This window comes from Melospiza georgiana, chromosome 3 (assembly GCF_028018845.1).
Source record: "Melospiza georgiana isolate bMelGeo1 chromosome 3, bMelGeo1.pri, whole genome shotgun sequence".
Taxonomy (NCBI): Eukaryota; Metazoa; Chordata; class Aves; order Passeriformes; family Passerellidae; genus Melospiza; species Melospiza georgiana.
Genome location: NC_080432.1, coordinates 81,230,138 through 81,253,285, shown reverse-complemented (window position 1 = coordinate 81,253,285; position 23,148 = coordinate 81,230,138). Strand labels below are relative to the sequence as shown.

The following is a 23,148-nucleotide window of genomic DNA, read 5'->3' as shown; positions in this document are numbered from 1 at the left end:
ATATTTACAATACATTAAACAGTTTTGTTACATTCTTCGTATTTGTAATAGGCATTTTCACATGCAGAGTAACACATTTGGAGTAGCCTTAGATATTCATGCAGCTAGATGAACAAATCAGGCTAAATGAAAGCAGGAGCTGTCAGCAGCTCCACCTACATGCAGGTAACTGCCATGGGCATGCTCTTATCATGTGTGGCATCTTGCATTAAGCACTAAGCAACCTACTCCTTTTCATGGAGGCATAAACATTTCTTGTATTTACCACACAATACCCCTGGTAAAAAAACTGTGCTCACAGGCAAGTAGAGCAACTGAAGGGCTTTGAGTTCATATTCCCCATCTCACACAATAACATCTCCTTCAAGAAAACATGCTTATACTCTAAACTGCAAGTCTCAGAGCAAGAGGTTCCTCAGGTTAGAGACTACATTAATAGCTGAAATGAAAACTGAGGTGCAGCAGATCAGTGATGAAATCTCTCCAGATTAATAATGAGTTTATCCACCTGACCCAATATCTTACAGTGTTTATGAAGCCAAGACAGGATTGAGGTGATGACACACTGTCAGATGCATGAGTATTCCATCTAGGCTTCCATAACACATATGGAAGCTTTTCAGCCCTTAAATTTAAAATAACCTAGGTAAATAAAGAAGAATGTTTGTATTGAACATACCTGATACAGTGACTTGAAGTGTTAATGGAAATTACTACAGTTTATTAAAAGCTGCACAGTATCTAAAGCAAAATGCTAATCTTCTGTCCTAAAAACATCTTGATTTATGAATGCAAAACGAGGAAAAAAATATATTTGAGGAAGCAGTGATGGCAACTAGGCTGGAATAAGTTATACAAGAAGCAAGTTGTTTCTTTATCTCCTTTCTTCAGAAGTGTAGAAGAGCTTTTTTGGGGGGAAAGAAAATACAATAAATATATTTACATAGTGTAACATACAAATGCTACAACACGGCATTTCAGATTCTTAAAATTTTGTTTCTGTAGTATATTGCCAGAATCTTCATTTTTTATTTTACTACCTAACAAAAATGCAACAGAAGACAATTATGTTAAGAGATGCTTTCATGAACAAATGCATCAGGTATTAGTATTACTTGTCCTCATTAATGCAAACCAAAAAGCATTTCTTGGCAGGATATTAATGCGTGATGCTTAAATATTTTAGATGAACCAGCTTAAGACAAGACGTGAGAGTCTGTTAACTACTTTTGAAGATTAGGCTCTTTCCAAATGACACATATAGCACAAAACAAAGAAATCATTAAGTCACCTCAGAAAAATTTAATTTAACACATTAGCATTTAAATAAAGCCTCTTTAATGTCTCTGGAGTTATTTGCAGCAGTTTTACAATAGTTTTGTAGTGAGCATCAAGACGCCTTTTACACACTGAAGTAGCTGTGCTGTATCTAACACCACGTGGAATGGCTGATTAATTATTGACTTGGAATGCCTGCAGACAAGTTTACAGCACCAACTACTAAAAGTTTTTTCAATCAATTGTCAATCAAGGCTGATTCTAGATTGAAGTCTGTGGTTGAAGATTCTCAACTTTCATGCAAAAACCTTGCAGTCAGTAATACATATACTTTTGATAATATAAATATCACAAACATTTCTGGGAAGTTTGATTTTTTTAAGTGTACTGACAAAAAAGTTATTTGCTGTTTAAAAAAATAAAGTCTGCCAAATCCAAAATGGATAAACCCCCTTTTATTTTGTATACTATTTTCCCAATGATTTCCAAATGTTTTAGTTTAGAAGAATTGCATAAAGACTAAGACATATCAGAACTATAGATTGTAGCAGTTTAAACATATATGACTACTTTCACACATAAAGCTACTAATGGAAGCTAAAAGCTAGAAAAGATAGGGATAGAAGATTCAGTACATATAATTTTGAGTGGGGAAACACAGAAAGCTGTTTTGGGAAAGAAAAGCCTTAGAAAAGTCAGTCTCAACATCTTTTCTGAGGCAGAACCACCACAGTAAGGAGTGTCACTGAATTCAGAATCCAGAGACTAAGTTTTAATGAGTGGGTAAAGTTTTTGTATGAGCATGGTACTTTTAATGAGAACCTAAAACAAAGGAGAGTCACTCCACCTGGAATGTGTGAGCTTTTCCTGCATGGGGGTCAAGTTATGAAACACAGCATTGTACCTGTACCAGCCACAGGACTCAAAGTTACAGAGGCCAAAGGGAAGAGCGATAATTAAGATTGTGAAGGTGAGATAGAGGAGTATTTCAGGAAAGTCAAAGCTGAGTCAAGGTTATATGAGTAATGTTAAAGAAGTGGCAAAAGGCAGATCAACAGATATGGAACGTGGGCAGAGGAGAAGGAAGTTGGAAGCAAATGAAAGATTTTTGTCAAGAAAAAAAACCAGAAGAATAGTTGTGAAGGTTCTACGTGCCGAAAACAAAATCTGAAGTAGTTCAGAACTAATTATAATATTCTTCCATTCAATAATTATGCACTTTCAAAAAATGAAAAACAACCTGCATAGACATGCAATGGCTGTGAGATTCCTGAGAAACATTGTGATTCATGTCAAAAACATGAGCACGTTAAAGAGTGGCAGGTCAAGCTGCTCTAATGTTTTTAATTTTAATTTTTTTAAAATTAGACAACTCCAAACACATACCACACTTTTAAAGTAAGACACAACTGTACTTACTACAGCAAATTTGCCTCAGTTTACTAGATAAAATAACTATGTTTTCAGTGCTCAAGTCTTAAGATTTACCTCACTGTTGATGTTCCCAATAAGACTTTAGATATTCTCACAAAAATCAAGTTGCTTAAAATGCAAACAAACTCCCTGTGGAAATTTTTATTTTCTTTTTTCAAACTGCATAAGCAGGCTAGACACTCAAGTCCTGTTACTCAAAGCCAGATTATGACTTTTGAAAAGTTTACTGTGTAACAAAATGCCTTTGAGAAAATCCCTGGCTTTCAGAACACAACATCAGAGCACTTTATACTTCCTGTTAGTCTTTCCCATGTTTCGTATTGTCTATGCTCATCAACTGAAATTCTTCTCTATAAACTGCAACATCAATTTTGAGAATAGTCACAAACTTAGGACCAGGATTAAAGTTTATGGAAGCTTTATTTGAGGCAATAATAATTTTGATAAAGATTTAATGGCTGCAATGTTCCTACAATTAAAAATCCCAAAGCCATCAATACATTTAACAACTTGAAATCTAACATTAATAAGATTAAAAGAGACACTCACACCTTCAATTCTGAACAAAATTTTTTCTAAGACTGAAGTGCTACTTGCACACTGAAGCCTAAACTAGACATACACTGTAGGAGAACTGTGCCCAAAAGACTGCATTGTTCTACAAGCTCAGCATATGGGTACCAGTCAGAAAAACTCAATATCATACTGTCATTATTACTACACTGACATCTTAGTCACTTGCATTTAATAAAATCACTCTCAGAAACAATGTAAAGCACTTGGAAATTAATGAAATAGCTGTCCAGTTTTAATGCTAGTAAATAGGACAATTTTATATCACCTTATTAAGGAGTGAAATATCAAAGAACTATGCACTTTCTGCAGAATAAAAACATGCAGGTGAGCAGATACTACAGATCACCTAACGCAGAGTAAATCCACACCCTAGACTACCTTGCTGTAACTTGTTCATGTAGTCATACCCTCTGCATTAGTTTCAGGTTTTCAACTACATTAAAACTACAAAAATCCTAAAAATGGTTCCACATCATGTGCACCAAAAAAAACAGCTGTATAGTTTAAAATGTTGCTGCCTCTAACAGCCCACGCTGTCTTGCTGGAAACAATCACCCAGGCAGCAGATGGCTGGAGTGGATGAGCTCCTCTGCTGCAGCACTCCAGTCCACTTTTAGCACCTCAAAGGCAGCACTGGGACCATGGGCTGGGTCACACAGTGGAGAAGCACCCTCACCTCACTGAGCACCCAGCATTGCCCCCAGTGCCGCAAAGAGCTGGGCAGGGACACCGCTGCCATGCACTGGAACAGCTGGACTGAGCACAGACCCCTTTCAGAACAGCCAAACTGGTACTTTCCACACCACTCAGAAGAGCCACACAACAAGTTTAATGCAGTTTAGCTAATCTAGTTCAAGACTTTATGCATACTTTCTTGAGTGTCCCCATGAACACCACCCATGAGAGTGAAGAAGCGAGATTAGCATCTAGTATTTTTCCAATGAAGCAAAAAGAAAAGTCCTGAAGTGAGCAGAACTGTGGGGAACAGCACTTCAGTAAGCTACAAGTTATAAAGGAATTTAAAAAGGAGTGTAAAGGAATAGGAACACATATCCCTATAGAGAGGGGAAAAAATAAGAATCAAAACTTCACATTGCAGAAGGAAAAAAAGATCTTTAAATGAGATAAACAAGAAAACAGCTTGACCTCACATTTTTTCAAACATATCAAACCACTTGCAATGTACACTCAGGCACTCTTCTGGCAGATAGAAAAGATCACTTTTAGGTCCCCTAAAAGGCTTACTGTTACTGCAAGCTCTTCCCAATGCACCACGGAAACTGGCACCAAAGAAGAGCTCCCCACCAGAGCAAGGAGATGTGCACAGAGAAACAAACTTAAGTAAATCATGCATCCTAGAAAAGAGCAGCAGCCAGCCAGTAAATACATTTGCCGACAGCAAGATTACTAAGAAGCCACTGAAAATGTATTATATGATCCAGCTATAACCAGAATTTCAAGGACATGCCTTACCCAAAACCTAAATGGGTCTGCAATTCTACTTGGTTTAGCTATCAAGAACTCAAATTAATATTTACTTGATAAACAGTTTTAGGGCTGAGACTAGGATTCACACTCAAGAAACAAACTGAACTTTAAACATCTTATTTAAGAAATTGTATTTCATCTGAGCTGGCAAATAACTAATCATTAACTCACAGTTAAACAGCCAAAAAATCAGTTTTTATAGCATTAAAAATGAGCATCAGTTCATTAAAATGTGTCCTACTGGAGTTTGCATTTATTTAATGATTCTAACAGTCATCATCCACAACTGTTACATCAAAAGTAACTACTTGAAAGGTATATCAAAGTAAAAATGTACAAGTGCATTTCATGGATTAGAGAAGAATGCAGAACAGAAGACACACTTCTGAAAAATCTCGTATTTGGCAACAACTACAGTGTAAGACAAAATGGCTTGAGTAGCTGAAATCCCCCATTCCAAGAGGATTTTCAGGAATGCAAAATATTTGCTATGGAATTGAATTTTATTTTTCATTAGTTATGTTTGAGAACACCAGCTACACAGAACATTACCATGCTAAATTTTGGGATTTGGGCTCAGTATTTAAACTAGCAAAACAAGCAGGCATAAAATCCTAGTACAATCTGACTTCATTTTTATGACTATTTTTTTTGGTTAGGTAAAACACTTCAAAAAAAACCCCACAAACACTATCCCCAACACACCAGAATTGGTTAAGTAGAAATAAACTAATAGAAAAATAGCCTCAACTTATGTTCAAAGATTATTACAGCAGTAGGAGCCCAAATGTCACAGATGGAGGGCTAGCTTAGGGGTGGCAGGTAAGGGTTGCAGGAAAATATAATTAAGTCCAATATAAAGAACATTTTTCAGATGCCACCAGCTAACTTACACAGAATAAAAGAATTTCCACAGTTTTCAACTACTTCACATGGTAGCACACAAAAGTTACTGAACTGCTTGGAAGTGCTTCTACAAGCCACTCAGGGGAAACCAGAAGGTGACCTGTGCTCTAACACCACTGAGGTGCTGAACAAAGTGGAATGGGGTCTGTCAAAACAACTGTCATATTCACATGGGCTTTAGCTTCCAGAGGGAAGGAAAACAACAGAGATTAGCAGTTTAAAAAATTCTGTTAGTACTGAGGTTTGGTATTCAGAAAAGTGTGTATTTGACTACTTGCACTGTGAGAAGCCTTTTTTGTCTTGAAAGCTTTGCTGCTTCACTGTTAAAAGAAGTGACAGAATAATATAAGTAGTTTACCAGTGGTCCAGATATCTTGAAGGAACTCTTCCTGCATTAAATAAAATGTCTTGAAATTTTAATTCCGAGATGGCTTTATGTGAAATTCAGAATCCTCCCTAAAGATGAATCTGAAGGCCTAATGCCCAGTTTCTGAGAGGATCACTTCACACAGTAGGGTCACTTGACAGATTATGCAAAGAATTTCCTTTGTTTTAAGTGACATAACTGCGGTATTCGGTCTTAAGAGCTACCATAAAGCCAGTGATTTCTAAACATTTCCAGGCAGCATGGAGGCTGGAGAAGACAGAGGTCCTGAGAGAAGCCATCTGGGAAACACCAGCTGATCAGTCATTTTCTGCAGCACAGCCAGCTTCTTTGACAAAGTTCACACGTAGTAATATAAGAAATAAACTAACATCCTCTGCTAGTCACTGCAGCTTCCTGGATCATTAATCAAAGATGCTTAATTTAAATGCAAGACAATCTGCAATGTTACTGCAACTGCTTAGTAGAGGAGCAATAACTACAGCATATCTGCAAATGAAGAGAAATGCACATGAGAAAGCACAAGATGGCAAGCAACATGGAGGAAAAAAATGCCTTTTTTCTTTTTGTTCTTGATAAGTTGTTACATGAGTTGTATTCACTGATTGTAACATACTTTTCTTAAGCATTCTAATTTCTATTACTATAAAACAACATGATGCCAACCTCTGTAGCCTTATTCAGAAGAGGTAATGATTCCAAACAGAAATAATTCCATAAATGCACTTGCAGCCAATCCCATTATCCCAAGGGTACTTTCAGAGAAAAGTAGAGGAAAAAAAAAAAAAAAGAGAAAACAGAAAAAAATAGTAATAAATAGTAATACTTTTATAAAAGAAAAACTTCTAAAAGCAGCTTCTAACATTTGCATTTTTATTTAGAAGGCAAAACTCGGTTTGCTCACTCTAAACAGCCTGCTGCAACAGTAAGCTAAAATACATCACGTATTTACTAGAAACCTCCTTATGGCAGATGGTAAGCTAAAAAGGGACTATTAGAAAAGATGACGTTTTCAATCTGTTTATTCTGTATCAGGAAAAGAAAACCAAATAAATTCTAAAATTATTTTAATACTTTCACTTCCTTGTCATCCATTTTCCATCTCAGGAAAAGAGATAAGTTCACAGGCCATATGTCATCTGTTGACTTTAGCAGCAAAACATAGCCAAAAGAACATTAAATCAGTCCCTTTGTCTCTTCTGACTCATCTGAATTTATATCCAGTCAGAGTTTTATGAGCATAAGCTTGTTTCAGAACCTGAGGTAAAGCATTTCTCTTCAACCGTAATTATTTTTATTAGTAAAAAATAATCTACAAACATCTTAATACTCTTGCCACAAACCAAAAGGTATGCATTAGTCAGCCATGGAAAAATTGCTGTTTCCATGTACACAACACAGGTAACGATCTGCACATCTTCACATACTCTTTTTAATCATGTAAAGATTAGTTTTTACGACTGAAGGACAACAGCAAAGTTCCAAGTAATGAGAAATGCACCATTTTTAAGAAGTGCCCTCAATATACGCTCAGGATTAAAAAAAAAAAAAAAGGATATGCTGATAAAACTCAGTTTGTTAATCAGCATGTAAAATTTCTGGTTGATTTATCTATCTAGAAGCATGTAGAGACACATGTATAGGCACCTACATACTGCCTTTCCTCACTAATAAATAAAAGAATTTATCTTCTCTGTAACCAGATATGAAAGAAGAAAAATGTGTTGACCTTTCAGTTAGTAAATTCAAGTCACTTTCTAAAGTCATCAATGGAGTCTTATTTCTTGAAATATGTGGGTTTAGCCTGCATTTTCTTTCTTTTGGGAAATCTGCAAGCTGAGTATGATCATTCATATGGTTCTCTGATACTGTGGAAAGTGTCCTCCATTCCAAAGAGATCATGCAGATGGAAAAATAAATGATTGGAGTCCTGAACCCAAACACAGCTTGGGAAGAATACGAGTGAGGAGTGCATGTCCGGACATATTCCAGCACCCTTCCCATGCACGCACACACACGATGACACAGAATGGTGGGATTACAATTACAGTGGGTTTGAAAAGTTTAAAGAAACTGGTAGACAGGTTGACTCGATATTTATTCATAAGAGTCATGTGCATGCTCAAATGGGTGCAACAGGGCCAAGAAGCTTTTCAAGCCAGTACAAAATTACTGGCAGAAGGCAGGACCCAACAGTTCTACATTCCGACACAGCAGCTGCCTGTCAAGAGAGGGATGCATGAACCTGGACCTAAATTTACTTTTCATATCAGCACATAAAAATCCCATTTTAGAATTGCTAGTAAAAGGGGAGTTTCCCACACTCATCCATTTACATTTTATTTTTCAAACCCACAGTTTGCTTGCATAGCAAAATGCAAGTGAGAAATTTAAAAGCCACTTCAGTGCTGCTTTTTGCATAACTTTTCTAATCATTTACTGGAAAATCTTGGGAGCGCACAGGGAGGAAGTGGGGGAAATATTTAAGTGACATAAACTAGTAATAATGAGCATTTATTTATCAAAGGCTTTGTAAAGAAAGCATAAAAGCAGAAGCAAAAAGTGAATATCTATCTTATGGTGCCTTCAAACAACATGCAATTATTTTTATTTTTAGAAGAAGACCAACACACAGCAAAAATAATCACCTATATAAGCCATACCATACTAAATCAATTCCATAACACATTAAGCAGCGAGTTATGAAATAGACCCATAAACAGGTAACAGATTGGGAAACAGAGGCAAAGACAGGTTAAGTGAGTTGTGTAATGTGGGAACAAAGTTTTAGAGCAGAGTCCAAGTATAGGTCCACGGTAAGAGACTCCATATGTACATGCTGGCTAGAAAAGGATTACTATGAGAAAATGACATTTTTTTTTCCTAAACTAGAAGTCAATCAATTAAAAGCCTGAAAACTGTTAGAGCTTTATGGAACTTGATATAATTGAATTACTGAAAATGTACTAAAATGTTGATATTCTATAGAAACATTGTAATGGGTCATTTAAAATGCTTATTTTGAATAAACAAAAATATTTTTTTAAAACCCCATAAATTATCAGAGTTAGATGATGAAAATCCATTTAGTTCAATCATTTCTGAATAGGCTGTGCTTGTATGGAGACAGAACTTGCAGATTGCCACAGAAAATTATTTGTTTGACCACTTCAGTTTGGGCTTTCCCTTTGTGCTTTACTTCTGACAGAGAAAACCCAGGTTCCAGATGGCTGCAGTTTCCAGAAAACCCAGAGAGACAGTAATACTGCACTGTCCACTCTGCACAGTTCCACGAGAGATGTGGAGCAGGACCACTGGAGAAGACAGCCTGCCCTGAGTGCAATCACAGCCAGCTAGAGCCACACACCACACCGGCATCTCTTGGCTCTGCTCAAAATTCACCCTTGGAAAGATACCTTTGGCTTCCTGTTCCTACACCAGCTGGGTATCTGGTTAAGAAGCCAGAATCCAAGAGCTCACATATCTGAGCACCCTAAAGGCTGCATATAGATATTTACTATACAGACAGACATGCGGAGTCAAAATTACGACAGCCTCAATTTTCTGCTATGTCCTTTCACCAAAACTGCCCAGATTAGCTCTCCATAAATTCAGAAGGTGGGAGAAGCACACAGATCCTTCTTAATCCACCCCATAAAGAAACAGAAACCACTTAGCTTAAGCACACAATGAAAATAGCTTCTCCCAATATAGATGACATAGTGAAACAAACTACAGAACACAGATATTATTTCATCCTTCTTTAAGAGACAAGGAGATGGTAATAAAAAAAGCTGAATATAGGAAATCAGTAGCAAAGTCTTTACTATAACTTGATTCCTCCTCCCTCTCCTTAGTGAATTAGTGAAATTAGAGTGATAAGATTGGAGAGAATGGGTTACACTGAGAAAACCCCACACAGGCATAGATGTGCCCAGATTAATGTTATATAATATAAATACTTAAACAACTGCTCATTTTACAAAGTTACTTTATATGACCATCACAAGCAAGTTTTCTATTTCAGAATCCTTAGAGCAACCATTTAACTCCCTGGGGAGGGAAGAAGAAATCTGCATTTCTCTGCTGAGTTTGATTTCCAACATTCGTTTTTTAACCAGTCATTTTAATATTAAGCAATAGTCTAAAGAAATGCCCAAGGTATGTAAGTGGAATCTTAAATTAATTTCTCCATTTGGATTCTGTGCACTTCAAACATCCCACAGATAACACCTCCCTTCAGGAAAATACATTCTGTTACAAATAGAAATAGCTTTTATCAGGTTATAAAGGATATGGTCTCTATCTGCTTTTGACCTTAAGCAACTAATCTACACAAGAATTTCTAGAACAATAAAGTGCTCAAACCCTTTCGGTTGCTAACATGAACAGACATTGCAAACACTATATGGAAGATCTCCATTTTTTGACATCTTGGCAAGCTAAGACCTTTGCTGAAAATCCTGTATAATCTAAATATTTCCCTTCTAGGAGAGGAGGGGACAAATACCTCAGAACACTCTGAAATAGTGTACTTCAAGTGCTTGCTCTTACCTCAAGGTATGGAGGAGCACTGGTTAGACACCCTTTAAGCAGACAGCCCACAGTGTATATAGAGTATTTTAAAAAGCCAAAAGCATAATACTCAAAGGTTTTTTTTCTCTAATATCTATCTCTATTAACCTCTTGTTCATAATGAAACACTCCAGCAGCTAGCAAAGCCAGCAAATCCTCCCTCCTCTTGCACACAGCTTTCAGGAGCACTGCTATGCTGAAAAGGTAAAATTATCATTGCCCAATGACATGCAATTCAACAGCAAAATCCCACTCAAAGGGGCTCACAGGAAAACAAATGTATGGATTTTCACAGATTTAAGGCAATTCCAAGGTGTATAAACTGACACAAGGCTATTCAAAGAAATCAGTAACCCAGTGTTTCTGTCCCATAGTCTATACTTGTTTGAATCTTGCCAAAAAGGCTGAATGGTTTTTAACTGAGAGAAATTAAGAGCTTAGCTTAAAAAAAATACCTTAGCACCTTACAGCTACTCTCAGGATACAAAAGCCAGACTCAAAATAACCCAAATACTACAAACAATTGAAAGATACACAACACTAAATTAGTTTCCAATTTCTTGAAGCATGAGTACAAGTCTATTTGGTGTTTGCCTCAATTTGAGCACTTTCCTTAAACTGAACTTGCATTGGCCCTCTTAAACTGCTGTAAGTCTTGCATTACAAAGTTTCACCAATTTAATCTTATAAGAACACCTGCATTCCCTCTTAAGAATCAAAATAGTGCATTTTAACAATAAAATACCCAGATCTAATGACAGGTGATGCTGAACGGCCTCTGTTGAGCTTTCTGCCACCACCTCCTGCCTCACGTGGCCTCTGCAGCAGCTCCTGCACATCCAGCTAAGCCCCCAGTGTGGTTCCTCTGTGACCTAACCCTGCAGAAAACAGGCTCTGCAGGTGAAATGCTTCCTGTGACACTTGGTGTGGGTTTAACTCCCTGAATGAGCTCACCAGGAGCCAGGTGAGTGTCCCCTGCCAGGCAGTGAAGAGGGGAAGGAGATTGTGTCCTTGTGGTAACAGCCGTCCATGAGCTCAGCCCAAGGAAAGGACACATGGCAAGTTCACATTGTTCACCACTTTTATCACCCTGTCATGCACTTGCCTGCTACAGCTGATCTTAAAAATGATTTAACTAAATATCTTAGTAATTCTAAAGTTTTTAAGCAATGAATTTGGTATTCCAGCTTCTTCAAAAACCTCTTTGATTTAAGGCAGTAGTAAATTAAGATTTAAACAATGTTCTTCAAATACCTCTAAGCAAATACTTAACCTCCCAGGTTTCTGGTTTTTCACAACAACATTTGTTAAATCAATTACAGAGATAATTTCCATGGCTCAGGAGAATTTGACTAATATTATGATAAATATTCTTGGAGAATCTAATTTTATTGAGCAATGAAATAAACATAACATGACTTTTATGGATGTCACCACTTTTGGTCTTCATCCAAATAGAGGTTAAAAATAGTAAGAACAGAGTTATATTAAACCAAGGAAGCACAAGGTGTTTTGATGCAAAACTTGGTTTACATAACATAGAAAAATATTTTTTCCAGCAGCTGTAAATTCAAACAGCTAAGAGAAAACCACCAGAAAAACTGTTCCACATCTTAAGAAGACACTGAGGAGCTGGTATTTATGTATTATGCAAGGAACTGATGCCAGTGAAACTGTATCTGAGTATCATTCTTAGTAGCAAAAATTACAAGCATGAGCATACAAATAAAAATTAAAGATAAAAAAAAATAATCTTGGTTAATCCAGGATTTAAACTGGTTGCTAGTTATATTAACCTCTAATTTCAAGTGCAGACACAAGGACACATCCAGAATAACATTTTTTCTTGGTCAAGATATAACTATTTGACGTACCTGAATTCTTCAGAAATCCAGAAAAAAAAATTTAAAAGGCAAAGGATTCTGATTATACTTTTAAATCATTAGAATATCAAAGCAATTTTTGAAATGGTTTCCTTTGTCTTACTGGGGCATCCTAGAATCCATCAGCTTACATTTACTTGCAGACCAAGAACACACTAAGACTTCACAAATTACTATTCTTCTCCCTTCTCAATAATGCTAACATCATTCAAGCACTATAATTTCAGAACCAAAAAATAGTCTTTTTCACAGTGGAAACCATCATCTCCCAACATTCCAAAAGAAAAGACAAAGATATTAGACAACAGCTTTGCTGCAAGTCATCAGCAACAGGTAAGAACTGCAAAGCAGCAGCACCAGTCATGCAAAACACCTGGTGCTTCAGGCTGAAAATAACAACACCAGCAAGAAAGTTCTCAAGGCTATTTGTTGTTATTATCTTAAATACTATCTCATATTTCCTATCAAAATAACAAGTTCATGTATGGCATTTAAGTGTATATGTAATTAACAGTTCCATGAAGAGGTGTGTCACCCTTAGAGCTGGATATAGACTTCCCAGGTGTTACTTCTCAAGCTGGAGCTAATCACAGCTGAGCACTCTGCCAAAGCAGCACCTGACTCTTTAGGAGAGTAGTAATTGTAACGTGAATATCAGAGTTGTTCATGCTTCCTGTTTTTTGGTCCTGGCTACTATTCCAAAGGCAAACCACACCCCCCATCCCTCCCCAAATATACTAACATCTGGAATTTAACAGAAAAAACAATGATAAACAACCAAGGAACAGAGTGAAAAAAAAAAAGTTCCATAATGAAAACAAACCTGCTCTGGCCACTGTTGTTGGGTATCACAAAAAAATTAAATAAAATTCTGTTCAAAAAATGTTTGTCACTTGCATTGCAGGCCCTGCCTTACTTTTTACTTATTATTAAAAAAAATTTGGTCTACAACTAAAGTCCCTACTTACTATCAAAAACTCAAGAACAATTAGTGACTGTAAGCTTCTGGACGGACAGCCCTATTTTGACATGCTGGGGCAATTATGAAAAACCAAAAATAACCAAAATAAAAGCAGTGACTTCATACACAGGTTACCATACCTAACAGCATGGTTTGGCATATTAACCATCACATTGCTTTATGCCAAACATTCCAGTTAGAATGCAAGTGGAAGCACACCTGTATTAGTATTCTTTTCATAAACCACGGTAGCACTTCACGTAATTATGACAAGCGATGGAAAACTTTTAAGGGGAAAAGGGGAACTAAGACAAGGCAACTGGCTGCCCTTGTAATCTGTAATCAACTTCAAGAGCTACTCCAGGTCATGAGAAACTTCAAGATGATAACTCTTTTATAGTTCTCTTCCCACGGTCAGAAAAAATACCACATGGAAAAGAAATACTCCATGAAAAAACTACTCTTTCACTAGCTTTTATGCTAAGTTGCACGTAAGCCAAACAATGTAAAAGGGTATCAATCACTCTCCTATTTAGATGCCTTTTCAAAGTCATGTGAAAAGTTGTAAGAATGTTCACCCAACATGTATCAGCTGTCTCACGTACTGTTTTTGGATATTGATATCTGCAATTCCTTTACTGGATCTGGCATCATTGTCCGAGCTCAGATGACTCAGATAAAAACAATGTGAAAGCATAGTTTGTTTTCATGTTTAAAGTCACAACTGGGCTCCTGCAACAATAACAGGAAGAGCTGTAGGGATCGATACGCCAGATTACGAACAGGGCTTTTCTTGTCCTCCCCAAGGACACGCACGTGGGGCGCTCTGGGACAGGTGTCACATGCCACACTTACCAGGTCTCTGTGAAGCACCCAGTTTGCATGGAGGTAATGGATTCCATCGAGGATCTGGTAGAGGAGGGATTTAACCATAGATCTTGGCAACTGCATGGGCTTTTTATTTGCTTTTGAGGCACGGTGAAACTTGATAATATGCTAGAAATAAAACAAGTAGAAACATGAAGAAAGTTAGGTGATAGATAGGTGAGAAGATTGGGTGTTTTGGGATATTTTAACTACTAACACTAAATAATGGAATGAGATACAAAGTTGAACTTTGGAATTAAAGTAATAGTGATGCACTCACAATTCTCTTAAAATAGTTTTTATTCTCTGAGTTGCTTCAAAGAACAGCCATGAAGTTTTTGTGAATATCTAAATACTGGCTACTTACCTCCAGTAAAGGGTCTTAGACATTATCCTTCCTCCCTTCTCCCTATATGGCATCCTCTTACCCTTGGCAGCTAGACCAGAACCCTTCAAACCAGGAGTATCTACCAGAAGAAGGACCATACTCTTTGCTTTCATAGAGACTTCCCCTCCTCCTCTTCAAAAACACCCAGGCTAGCATAGTTGCAACTACTATTCCTCCCAAAATCAGGATCCCAGTAGACAGATTAAATAAATATCCTAATAAATATTTCAAGGGGGAAAGTATAACTCCAAAAACCCCATATCATGACATTTGAGTGAGATCATGTTCAAACATCTAAAAATGGTTATCTTCTTGCTCCCAATTTATGGTTGCTTACTTCACTGATGGTAACAAGCTGGTGGCTCTTGGATTACAGAAGTCAGCCTGCCCACTAGAGGACAAACACCACTTGAAACCAGAGAATGCAGTAAACAACCCCAGTATTAGTTGAAGGAATGAAAAAAAAAATTTGGAAGATTGCTGAGACATCATTAAACAGTCATAAACTATTAATTCTAAGATCAATGTGGAGATGATGGGTTAGGTCTGGTTTCGCTACAAGAAATAAACTAGAGTCAGGCCATTCCATCTTTTCAATCCTCGGAAAGATGGGGCTACGCAGGGCACAAATCCAATCTTAATATATGGGCATTCAGCAAACAACTATGTTCATTCAGATGGGGGGGGGAAATCTCCTTTTTGAAGGCAATTCAATGAAGCACCTCAAGTAACAAAATAGTTTTCAATTATGTGTCTTAAAAGGTGGAAATGATAAAGGCATTTTGCATTTTTACTGAAAACAATACAAAATGCTAGAGTAGGACTATTAATTACCCAATTTTTACAATAGGATTTGTCTAGCTGAGGATCTTCTCCCTTCCCAGGTTAAAAAGGTAACCAAAGACTGTGTTTTAATTAGACCACTGCTCCCTCCTCCACCATCCCCACTCCCCACCCAGTTTGTCACTACTGCTCCCAATGACAATGGTAATGAGTTAATGTTTACCCATGGTAAATGCTAACTCTGGCTGTCACCAGTAGTTTAACCACTGTCAAACTGTACTTAGCAAAAGTGTAAACAGTAGTGTTTAAAGAGAAGTAAGGCAGAAAACACCAAATGAATCGAAACAGTCTGCTTACTCCCAACCAACAACGTTCCCACAGAGTCTTCCACTAGTAAATGTACAGTATTTATGGCTTTGTACTAAAAAGCAGTAGAAATTTACAGGATTATCAGTTTTTAATATACTCATGAGGATCAATAAACAAGATAAGCTCTTAGTACCTGATCCTTAGTTGTGCAATCACTCTGGAAACTATATTGAAATGCTTTAAGGGATTATTTCCTTAGAAATTTTTTTCTTGTGATGTCACAAGAAGATACGGTCTCTTAACTTCAACTAGGAGTCCCTAGTACTACAAAATGCTCAGCAGATAGCAACCTTCATGTGTAATTACAATATGATTTATAAAGCAGTAATGATAGCAGAAACTCACAAATTAGTATATTTATTAATGCAGGAAATGAAAAAGGAAAAATAGAGAGGAACCAACAGGCAAAGGTCATACTCAGAGGCCTATAAATCCAGTCCTGCCCTTTTTCAAGGTGCATGTAATCACTAGAAGGGATTTCTACACCCATCTAAAAATCATCTACTACCCACACAAAACATTAGTCCTTAGGCACAGAGAAAATGAAGGAGTCTCACGAGACAGAATAGGACACAAGCCCAGATGTGTTGCCGAGGAACAACACATCTGCCTCTGGCTCTGCCTCAGATGCTCGGGTAAGTGGGGAGTGCGACAGTACCAGGTTGATACCATTGGATTTCTGTCCCTGCCCCTCCCATAGGGCTCCCAGTTAGAAAGGCTAAGGAAACAAGCTCCTTTCTTGAAAGGGTTATTGAATTGCAGAAGTGAATAAAAATGGATAGTTTTGCTCGAAGCAAGCAATATCACCACTAGGTGAAATCCAATTTCCTGCAAAAGCAAATAAAACCTGTTGTTGCCAGCTTACCCTTCTATGGAAGTTTATATCCAAAAGATCACAACCATCACAGTTTAGAGAACTGAACAAAAGCTAAAAATATACTGCAGGACCAAGTAGTGTAGGGAACTGAAAAGCTAGATTTGCCCCATGACATTGGAATGAGTCCACAGTGTTTGTCACCAAGCCCTACACTGAAAAAATGCCTAAGAAATAGTTCATCCAATTTCTTGTAAGCAACTAGCCATTTCATGAAGAAAGAACAATGCACCTAACAAACACTAAACAGCAATTTTAATGGCAGTGTCCATCTAAGAAATAGAAGAGCAAACAGACGCTGCTTCAAGTACAGCACGTAACAGCCAGAACCTGAGACCTAAAAAAGGCATGGAATAATTTACAGGAATTACAGCCTGCGTTTCTCATTTCCCAGAAAACTGGATTAACTACTAGACTTCAAAACGACACTTCTCTCATTCAATATATCTTTTTGCTGAATAGCAAAAAAATAAGACTATCCTGTGAGTCGAGTATAAATCTGAACCATGACAGGTATGAAGCATGTTGTGCCTCCCTCTCTAGGAAGCATGAGGTGCACTTGGACACTGCAGTTTGCAACCTTTAGGTATACTCAAGTTCTTTGGCCATGAAAGACAAAACATGAGGACTTCCAAAATACAGGCAAGTCAGAGACATGTTTGTAACAAGACAATAAGCAGAGCTTCAAAAAGCTTCAGTATTCCCCATGTCTTTTTTCAGTGCACCTGCTTAAAGATAACTCATATATCCTGACAGATCACCTAGCCAAAAATGCTGGAAAACACCCAGCAACATTCGGCAAAATTAATGAGGAAAGTTATTGTCAGTCCACACTATACCAGTTGCACATTACAGAACAGAAACCCATCCACAATGTCATGCAGACATAAATTCATTTTAATTACTTCATTAGAACACTGCAAGCTCTCTTCTAATATACTTTAAATCTTTCAAAACAAAAGAAAAACATAAGTCATAAGAGATAAACATAACTCCAAGCAATATTGAAATCTATTCAGCAAAAGCAGCAATTTTCCCTTTCTGTGCACCCATATTTCTGATTCCTAAATCTTAAAAACATGCTGCCACTGACTGGATTCCAAAAATGGTGTGAGCCAATTAGGTATTCACTATTAAATATAATGCAAAAAATTTTCTATTGCTTTTACAAATTTTGGTTTTAATTTAAACAAGACAGCAACTTTGTAGAAGTGATTTTAAGTCTTTATTCTAAATTAAATTAATACTTCACTGACCAACATTAGAATACACATTCAACAGAGGCCCAGGAAAGCAAGGAAGGTATAATTTGCTGCTTGCAATATCTGGGACTATTGGTTTTACTTACTAACTGCTTATTCCCAATTTTCAACTTTAAAAAATGTAATAAAATTGCAAGGAAAACTGGATGAATCACATTATTTCATTAAGATGATTTTAGTTCTTACAAAGGCAAGACCATATAAATGACAAAAAATGAAGAGGAGAAGCAGAGCTAGACATTTGGAAATAAACAATATTCAACCTAGGAGTTTGACTGCCTTCTTCTATGTTACCTAGTGCATTGAAATTGCTTTGAAATCTAGCTGGTGAAGAACTATGTGCATTTTCTAAATTCTCCATCACAAACAAAGCAAACATAATGCATAACAACACAGAGCAAATTTAAATCCCTAGGATTTACCCAACAGTTAAGTGAGCATTCAATAAGATCCTAATTTTAGTCTGCTTCCAAGTCTTTCTGTGTTTGTGTCATCCCATTCCCAATTCCAAGAACTGCTGCTCAGTGTGACAGAGGTTAAAACAAGCAAACAAACATGCTGGACCTAGAAACTTTTCCCAAAACTAGCAAGCCAGCTAACAGAGGGATTTCATGCATGTCTGACTAAATGAAGTTACAGTGAGCTCCCACCTCAACACACATGAGTTTATCAATAGACACAAGCCTCTAGAAAACCTGACTGCTTAAGTTCTACTGCTTAAGGCAAAGCTTGCTGAAAATTACATGCATCTCCTTCAAACTGAAAAGCAATCATGCCAATGCAGATGCCTCTCCCAGCTGAAGCAAACTGCTTGTGCTCCCACGCTTCAGCAAAACCCCTACATTCTATCCAATACCTAATCCAGCCTTTGAGAACAAAACAGAATTATGTCAATGTGCCAATAAAAAGTAAAGTTATGTTTTAATATTGAGGAGAGGAAAGCTTGGATACATGTAACATCTGTACTAAGGCAAAGAGGATTTATTTTATATGGCTTCCAGTCTCATTTTTAACACAAAACCACCTCAAAATACTACATTTACTTTAAATGTAAAGCATTCAAAAAGGATATGAAAGAACAAATCAAAATCTTAAGGTGGTATAAAAACTAACCATGCACTGTGTTTCCATGATTTTCAAGAAGAGAAAGCAAACCAAATAAACCCAAGTAATTTGTTTGCTGTTCCAAAAATAAATCATAGTTTGATATGCCTACACTTACGACTCATTTCAGACATCAGTTTTTTAGAAAGTAACAAAATTTTGTCAATGTACTTATCACAAGTGAAATAAAATAAAATCAAAACAGAAGTGGATAGAACTACCTCTACAGCTACCACTTTAGTTTCCAATTTTGGAAATATTACAGCAATTAATATAAACTGTCCTTCAAAAGAGAACGGGAAAAAAGCATGCTTGTTCCCTCTAAATGCTGCCAATGCATGGCCATCATCAGTATCTTCTTTAAAATGTCATTAATCAAACTGCCTAATGAAATACCCTATTTCAAGTGACAAGAGGTGAACATTTTTAGTAACAGGGAAAGGAACTTTAATACATCAACTTTTGCTAATGCCAGCTTGCTTTAAATATCTAAGCTTTGAAACACCGATCAAACACATCCCATATAACACATCTCCTCAAACAGATCCCAAATAGTTTTTCTAGGTTTTGCCTGCATCTTTCTAGGTCTTATAGTATCTTTCAAAAGATACTATAAGATCTTTCAATAATTCTTTTCAAATTATTGCAAAATAACTTTACACAATGTTAACAAAAATCATCAGAATTCAGCTACCCTTTCAGTACACATAAAAGTGAAATACACCACTCTGTTCACTTTAGTTTTTCACATATTTATGCTTTTGAACCTTGCCTTTGTTTTGAGGCCAGCTCCTACCTGTTGTTTCCTCCCCTTCTCACACTCTGTGGTGCGGAAAATGAGCCCATATAAACTACCTTCAAATTCATACAAGTCTGGCAGAAAAAGCAAGTGTATGTTTTGAGAATATGACAAAGAGCTACGGTCAAGGAATGGCACTGCCCTCTGCAAGAAATCCAACCATGACTTTGACGGTCAAAAAACCCCATCCATTTCACTTGGAAGGAATCAATCATGACAAAGACCTATGCCAGACCATTCCCTTGTGTCTCCACAAACCTTATATTCTTCATCCAGCCTATACTCATACATACGTATACAAGAGAGAAGACTGCATGAAAAACCACCTGGCAAAACCACCTGAATTACACCAGAAGTGTATACATGGCTTAGAAAATCAAAAAGTTAAAAAAGACATTACACTGAGAAAAGTATTTTTATGTATATAAAGATATTTGTCATCAACTAGCATCTGAATTATATTTATGATTAAGAGCTAAACTGAGGCCTGTTGAAGAAAGAATTCTATCTGATTATACCATATTTAAGGAATACGTTAAAACTCAGCTGTTAGACAATATTCATGTGATTAAACAAATGTACAGGTTTATTGTACACATCAGTATGCAACACTCTCCCAATTTCATTTATAATGAAAGATTATTCAAAATGTTGTTAGCTGAAATAAATATACTTAATTTGTAGATTGAGAGCATCAAGTAGTACTATGAAATTCACACATAGGAAGAAGTTTCTCCTTTCCATTATCTGATGATTATTTTTAGGTACTCATGACTGTCATGACTACTCAAGACTCTCTACCCTACATTTTTTAAAAGCAGAACATATACATAACAAGTAATTAATATAAAACAAAGACAGTCTTGCTCATCTATTTTTATTATCGTCAACAAGAATTCCAAGATTAATTTTACTCCTTTTCTCAGTAGCATTTACTCGGTTTCTCAGTAGCATTTAGTTGTTAGAGATCACTGGAATATAATAGTAAGAGAGAAACAACCAAACCTAAAAAATTCATGGTTTAACTGGTCTGGGATACTGAATGTATCATCACATTCAATATTACCAAATCATAGTTAATTATTATGTACTTATTAAGAACCAGAAGTGGCTTTTGTTGCTATAAAACACATTTAACACATTTTTACTATGATAAAAATGTCACCCTTTTTCAGAATGAGGTCAAACCCATCCAGAAGCATCTCATTTAAATGACAACATATATTTCCAGAAAAGGGGATTGTAAAAATTTGACTTTATACAGACATACTAAATGAGTCAGGGAATTAACTCTGTACCATAACTAGGAAAAGGTATATAGATAACCTGCAAATACAAAAAGTTTTTTTTTTTTTAATTATAATAAAAACATTGGTTAGAATCAAAAATCCTGCTTAAACTATAGGACTATGAAAATGAAGTCATCAAATGTGTGTTTATCTGTGGTACTAAAAACATGTGCTTTAGCAAATACTTTCATTATTAGAAATCTGCTTTTAAAGGGAACAAAAGAAAAGTTCTAAATATTGTAACCTCTACAGTGGCTAAAAGCAACTAGATTGACAAAAAAACTTCATCTCCAGGACATTTGTATCAAACTTTTCCTGAAGTCCATTTTAGCAATCATCATGCATTTAAAACATTTGATATCAATTTGAATAATGTCTTTAAATGCACTAGCTTTATGCAGAAAGTTCTGGACAGCAGTATACTGTCTAGAAGTATAAAACTATGGTGATAAAGAATATTCATGAAAGTTCAATAAAAAAAGAAGTTATCCTTTTGCTGATAAGACAGCAGGAATTCTGGCATTGAAAACAAATTTCTGACTATTAAAAAGTTAACATCCTACAGCCTGAGAACTCTGGCAGAGACAAATAGCCAAGAAAAATCATAACACTGTGTATTACACTAAGAATTCTGGCAATCAAAGGAAACTAGTTATAAATCAATTTGTCAAAAGAATTCCTATATTCTTAGATATTCTCCATGGTAATCTCACGGTTTTGTGTTGTTTTGTATAATGTAACTTGAGAGATAAGAAAAGAAAGTATCTTTGATAGGATTAGTTATTAAAACTGATTACTATCTTTGTAGTTAAGAACAGCATAATCAGTGTTCACCAATACTTGCCTAAAGCAGTTCAAATTAGCAAAGTGTCTACATTCCTTGGTAATGGTATCAGCAGAAGTTACAGACCATTATTAATATAAAATTTCAGATCTGAGCAGTTTCATTCTTGGGAATTAAATGAGAAGTAAAAAAAAAAAAAAGTTCTTGCTCACCATGGAAGAACTTTTTAATAAGTTTAATTAGCACCAACCCTTTAGAACAGGACTTTTTTTTCAGTACTAGAAAATTAACAGAATAGCACAGCATCTGATATAGTTGATTCATCTCTTGCCAAATGTTTCCAGTACAGAAGCTGAAAAATATAATGATTTTAATTAATCTAATGATTGAATGTGATGAACATTTATTCTTCTCACTGAAGCCAATAGGTGTTACTAAAACCTGGACAGCTTTGAACAGAAACAGTTTCCATACTTACTGATTTTGGCAAGGAAATCTAAGCTACCTACATTTGAAAACATTTGTCTTTGGAAATCTACATGTCTCTAGTGACAGCACACCTTCCATTCCAAAACTTAAATCTTCATATAGCCATGATAAATAGGCTTATTTTGTCTTTATGTAGTGCTGGCAAAGCACATGGTGCTAAGCAATTAAAAAAAAAAAAGTGCTAAACCCCTACTAAAATTTCTACCCCAGAGAGTTGAAAGGGCACAAGCTGTAAAGCACAGGAAATGCAAAACACAACACAACACAGACAGAATGACAAGTGGTTGGTATTACTGAAATGCTTTACAAAATAAGTGGATTTTCAGGAGGTTTTTGAAGGAGGATAGTGAAGGATCTTTACGTACGTTAATTGGGAGGCTGTTCCATGTGTAGGAGGCAGCGTGGAAAAAGACACAAAGTTGGGAGTGAGCAAAACAGACAAAAGGGGAATTAAGAGCGATGCTTGGGAAGTGCTGACAGTAAAGGAAATGAGGACCAAGGTTAAGCCAGAACCAAGAGTGCCTTGAACATAGCAAACTTAATGCAAGGGAGGAAAAAATTCCTGGCAAAGGCTTAAGAAGCGAGGAAACATGGGCAATTATACAGGAAAGGAGAAATGACTTTGTGCAGCATGTCCCATAGAAAAAAAATAAA

The 23,148-nt window shown here is 36.3% G+C and overlaps 1 protein-coding gene across 2 annotated transcripts in view; it reads right to left on the bottom strand.

Moving 5' to 3' along the window:
• CDK19 (cyclin dependent kinase 19) overlaps positions 1 to 23,148 on the bottom strand; it is a 121,001-nt gene that overhangs the window by 49,685 nt on the left and 48,168 nt on the right. For both annotated transcript variants that reach the window (XM_058020844.1, XM_058020843.1), the window contains exon 4: positions 14,342 to 14,482. In XM_058020844.1, the coding sequence (XP_057876827.1) occupies positions 14,342 to 14,482 (141 nt within the window). The remainder of the gene's footprint in view (positions 1 to 14,341; positions 14,483 to 23,148) is intronic.